Source organism: Sceloporus occidentalis, unplaced genomic scaffold (assembly GCF_023333645.1).
Source record: "Sceloporus occidentalis isolate IW3139 unplaced genomic scaffold, rSceOcc1.0.p SCAF_49, whole genome shotgun sequence".
Lineage (NCBI taxonomy): Eukaryota > Metazoa > Chordata > Lepidosauria > Squamata > Phrynosomatidae > Sceloporus > Sceloporus occidentalis.
Window position 1 is genome coordinate 3,393,582 of NW_028317029.1, and position 6,000 is coordinate 3,399,581.

Consider the following 6,000-nt stretch of genomic DNA (forward strand, 5'->3'; position numbering starts at 1 on the left):
TTATATTTTCATCTAAGATAAGAATTGTCTATTTTTTTAGATTTTATTTTCTCATAGTGGATCATTTCAAGGGTGGATTTTCCCAAGCTGGATTTGGTGTTTGTAGAATACAGCTCTAAGCGTTTTGTGATTGTATCTGTCCCAACTCGGGGTCATAACATTACAATGTCTCAATATATCCAGACTTCTGCTGCAGACCACAGCTCATACTTAGATTTTATCACATTGTGCTCTAAATCAGGATTCATTGCGGTTACTACAAGGTCCAGCTAACTTCTTACACCTCAAATGGATATGAAGGCATCTTGGAGCCATTTAACAACCAAGACTATATTCTTATTAAATCAAGGACCAAGCATCTCACCAAGCTAGTAGCTTTAACTCTTTGAGTGCCAGAGTCAGCATATTGTTAAAGGTATAATTGTCTGAAATTAGGAATATTTTTTTCTTTCTAAAATAAACTCTCAAATCTCAGTATTAAAAAAATAAAACCGTTTGTGTTACAATATGCACTTTTTACTATTTCAGGAAAAATATTTCTATCTCTGTATTGTTCATTATCGGGGCAAACTACTTTCAACCTCATTAGTAATTAGTAGCTCAAAAAAAAATCATTTCGGTTGTCCAGGCATAGAGGGGGTTGGATACACACTGTGAGACATTGTTATTATAAAACTTATAAAACTCATTGTAAAAAATCTTTAGGTAATGCGGAATTGACACCAAGGGAGGCACTGATAGGTTGTTGCCATAGAAGCTGAAAAGGCTCCTTAAAACTTTCTCTGTTACTTTTATGTGATTAAACATTTAGAGGAAAAAATAACATGAATATCACCTAGTTCTTAGCGTAACTTACTAGTGAAATTAATGTTTTGTTTGTGTGGAACAGCCCAATAATTTGTCAAAGGCCCTTTGAAATACTAACAAACCAAAACCTCGTATTATACATATTTATGTTCCTGTTTGTATAACATCTTATCAGTAATAACCGAAAATGACTCTTGTCCTTGTATGGGATTATTCTTTTGATCTAATATATAGACAACTGATGAGACAAGCCAAAGGATTCCGGATGGAGATCATAGAATATTAGTAGGAAGCATTTTCTGCAGCAGAATAACTACATATATTTAGACATTTAATTGTGCAATTTCCTTGATTATGTGCTGAATATGCAGTGTATTTTATCACAGGACAAATTCCTAAATACTAAATATTATATTTTAAAATAGAACCTTTACAAATAATCATGGAGCCTTTGTAAAGTTTTCGGCTTGTACAGCTCAAGGCGATTTGTATTGTATTTTTGAAAGCTGCCTAACGTTTTTATGAAGCAATGACGGTTATACACTGAGGACGCTTTGCCAGGAATCTGTATGATGCATTATATGCAGAAAAGTGTTAAAGTACACGTGAAAATTCTTGTGTTCAGAACATTGTTACTGTGATTATACATGATATTTAAAGAGGCAGTATAATATTAACGTTAAATGGACTGAGGCTATAGAACTCTTCAGTATGAGTGGAGTAGTACTTATATTAACCCCTTAATGACAAAATCTGTACATGTACGGGCTCAAAATGCATTGTTTTCAATAGTTTTGGGACCGCCCATTCTCCTTATGGGGTTAAAAACATGCATTCCATTGATAATACTTTTCTCAATATATTTTTGATCCTGTTTATCTATTACCTGAAAATTGGCTTCTAAAGGGTTAACGTGAAAATCCCCAAGTATAAGTAATATGAAAACATATAGATAAATGTTTGTGCGGACGAACACCCATGTTCACGTTTTTCTATTGAGCGTTGTTAGAATATACTGCCATCATTTTGTGTATAATCTGATTTTCTAGCATTTGTTCTTTGAATTTCAGGCTATCAATTGTGATATCACTTGAATAAACTTCATGACATTCCAGTAGAATGTTTCTAGTTGCATTTTTATTTTACTGATTTCCCCAGGCTTTGTCAGTAAGTTGGAGTATTCCTTTCACGCTGTTACAGTATCGTATGGGTACAGCGCTTCAGATTATGGTGGTGCTATATAAAACAATAAATAATAATAATAATCATATTGTGCAGCTTTTAATGTTTTAACCCATGCTTGAAGCTTAGTTCGTTTTAGTTGTTTTGCGTTTGGGGAAGGTGCTTTTGTGTCCAATGATTTCCAATTACTGTCTTTCCTCTAGACATCATTGGTTAATCTTCCAATAACAGCTCCTGGAATTGGGGTTTATGTGATGCTGATGTATGTCATTGTTTGCGTACATGTATGTTACATGAACCTTCGAGAGGAGTTATTGCCATAATAACTGAGTTTGTTTATTGAATATGCCTGGTCTCGAAAGACTTGGTTTTTGGTGGAGGACGTGGGTTGACCTTTTCGCTCCCACATACCCTTAAAGACTTCTGCGCTCTCTCTATTTTGGCAGAGAGACCTAGAGTATCCGGCCCTCCTTTGGTTTTTACATATCTGTTTGGGGCAGGAACGCCCTTTGTGGCCCTAAAATGGAGCACAGTCACCATTCCCATGGTGAAGGATGCACAGCACCTAAAGCTTTGAAGAATCAAATCCTGGTAAATGAAGTCAACATTACTGATCATGTTGACTGGAACTAATTAAACGATCGTGTTTGACATACATGATCATCATGAACACCAACGTCATGAAGGTATGTCATCTAGTAAGTCGCTGGAACAAAATCCCTTATTTGAACACAAGAAACGTTAAGGATCATTACACCCAAAAATTCTCTCGTGTCAAAATCCAGCATTAAATAGATTTTTATAAAAAAAAAAATACATAAGCTATATATATTTAATATATTAATATATTTGAAACATAGGTAGGGTGATCAAGCTGTGGCTTGTAAAGACGCATATAAGCCATTTTTAATGGTCACGCTCACTAAAATCCTGCTCCTCAAGGGATCTAAATCTATGGGTAATTGTGTGTTTGTACTCGGACTACACTAGATGGCAATATACACCAGAACACGGTGACAACATATTATTAGATTGGGAATGGGAAGCATGATTAAAAAAGCCACACGGGAAATGTTATGGTCGTTTTATTGCTAGTCTACGTTTTCTAAAGCATTAATGGCGCTATATAAATGTTTGGTACTACATTACCTAAATAGGGCCCCATCTCCACACCTGAGCTTCTGATAATTCCCCTGTCCTGATATCTTAATCAGTGTTGACAATTCGACAAGCAGTCCAAGTCCGCTGACTCCCTCTCATTAAACTATCTTACTAATTCTCTTATCCCACAGTTGCTCATCTGCTGACCCGCTGTGCCAGTTCCTCCGCTGGCTCCCAAACCCCTAGAATAAATAGAATAGTAAAAGAATGTAAACCCTTGACTCTTACCAACAAAGCTCTTCACAGCACTTCAACCCTATATACCTCTCTTCTGATCTCTAGTTAGTCAACTAACCCCACTCTTTCCAAAACTTGTGTCTCTCTTCATTTGTTATCCCTTATTTCCTCTCTTGTACCCCGTCGTTTACCTGTCCAGTACCTATTCTCTGGAATTCCTTACCTTGTTTTTTTCGCTGTAATTGGCCACGCCGGCAGTATCAATAATGAGCTATAGCATTCTCTCTTCTATAAAAGAGGGACATTATGGGAAGAGTGAGTGAGGGACACTTTTTTGCTTTAAAGTAGGGACTGTCCCTCCTAAAAAAAGAATACTTGGAAGGTATGGAACCTGCTATGTGTAAAATCAGCACTCATATTATGCTACTCACAACAGATCAGGCCCACATTGGGCACACTGGGCAAACGGGGTGGCATGTATTCATCAGGTGGCCTCACACATGATTATTTGGACTGATTTGTATACTCATTTCATACCTGAAGTTGATGTCACTGTTCAAACATGAAAAGATCCATTCGTGTGCCAAGAAACGTTGGAGTCTTCCAGACCTGTCCCCCAAATTACTGCTGGGGCCTATGTGACACTTTTGGCCTGCCAGAAAACTGTATATTATAGAAGGCAGCCGGTCCAGACAATAATACATGTAAAACTAATATTTTTATAAAGCACCCCTTTCTTTCCATTTATTAATCTGCACTTTCTACAAAATACACGTTCTGTGTAAATATGTTGTTGCAGTAATATTAGCATTTATTTGCTGAAATGTTAAAATCCAAAATTCCAAGATGTATTGCAAGAAATAGAATTTGGCATTAACTCGTGTCTTCATTCACTAAATAGGTTCAAGTGAGAATGCTTATGTCTTGCATAAATAGTGTGTTATTTCACATTAGTATTGTCTTCATTGTGGGAACTAAAACAGTGATCTGTAAAATTGCTAATTTTGTGAGTGCTTCATTTTGTGGAAATTTAAATATTTAGAGTTGAGCTGGGCCAAATATCTGCTGGAGAAGTGTTTGGAAGTTAAGTACAAAAACATTGCAAGAGTGTGTGTATATATAAATATATATATATCTATTATAAGATATATATATATATATATATATATATAACCATTTAAATAAGCAGATCCATATGTGTGGTTGTGTAATAAAAGAAATCTGTATTATAGAAATAACTGTATCAAAATATTCAGATTTGGTTGTGATCTTTATTCATTTAGATGGTGACTGCATAGAAATCTGATATTGTGGGATTTGCTTTTTAATCAAACCATTTTTCAGCAACCATTCACATAGACATAAAAGTAATCTGTTTTTATTTGCTCAGTTTCACTAGCAGACTAAACAATTCTTCTCTGTTTAAATGGCAGGGACACTCATTCTTTCGCATGCACAGTGCAGTAAATCCACAGAGCACTGATATCATTGTAAAGTGATGCTGGCAACACAATGCTCTTAGCCATAGAACATAGAGCTTTGTTGTTACTACACACAGACAGGGATTTGTCCCGGATTTCTTCTGAGACAATTACACCAGATTTCACCCATGGTAGCGTTTGTCCGTTAGCTTTGATAGGATTTCACTAGGACCCACATAAGCAGAACGGTGATTAAGACAATCATGAAGTTGAGGAAGAGCTCCTGTGTTGATCGCTCCATTTTGCTGGGTTGTGAGAGTTGGAGGTGTCTGGAAACTGGAACCCTGGCTTATCTTCCTTAGCCTGCCGTTGCTTGCAGCACTCTTGACCAAGGGTGTCTCGTCTAAAAACATGCCAAAGACATATTAATGCTTGTCTACGCATATCTGCCCATAATTAGAAACACATGACATGACAAGGGCTATACAACTAATAATAATAATAATAATATACATTCAGCGTGTGCACATTTATTCACTTAGGGTTAGCACATTAGAAGGGCCAAGTATGAAAAATGGTGATAAACTTCCACAAGGTTTCGAAATTCAATCCGGCGCTACCTAAGGTTCTTGAAATGTGGACATTCAGTAGTGTTTGGGAATAGCCCGATGTGACATCCTCTCTTCTTGGGCTATTCTCAGGCCATCTCTTCCCTTGTTGAATAGATCCCAGATTCACTGCTCAACTAATGGGGAACTTGGCATAGCTGAGACAGCAGCGAGTTCCTCTCAATTTAATCTGTTCTGGCAGATTCCATCACTCTTACTACTGAGCTTGGCAGGTACCCATCATCACTGATATTTTTGTACATGTCATGTATTTTTTTTAGGACATGCCATAGTTTATGCCCATTTATGCCCTAATATCTACTTTGTTGGAATTACAGAAAAGGCAAACATCATAAACCTCAAAAGTTTAGTAGTATGTAGGTATTCTCCAAGACTGTGAGCTATGTCAGTAAGTAATTTGTTAGAAGAAACATGATGTGCTTTGTTTACACAGAGGGATTTGGTGGGTATGATCACTGGAGATAGCTTTAAGTGGTGAGACAACTCTACTTTATAACAACTCATGGCTCATGCTATTCTGCGGGCAGCTCAGGCCTGTAGGGACAGATGGTACCGCACATACAGCTATTAATATGCCCATATCTATCAAGGTAGATATGAGTATCATTTAAAGTGGACATCAC

At 36.7% G+C, this 6,000-nt stretch overlaps 1 protein-coding gene across 1 annotated transcript; it reads right to left on the reverse strand.

Moving 5' to 3' along the window:
- Positions 1 to 3,285: 3,285 nt before the first annotated feature.
- Positions 3,286 to 5,049, reverse strand: LOC149288913 (sarcolipin-like). The gene is made up of 2 exons (XM_089491179.1): positions 4,959 to 5,049; positions 3,286 to 3,332 (listed from the first exon to the last, which is right to left on the reverse strand). Exons 1-2 carry the CDS (start codon positions 5,047 to 5,049, stop codon positions 3,286 to 3,288), a joined length of 138 nt encoding a protein of 45 aa, XP_089347305.1.
- Positions 5,050 to 6,000: the final 951 nt, after the last annotated feature.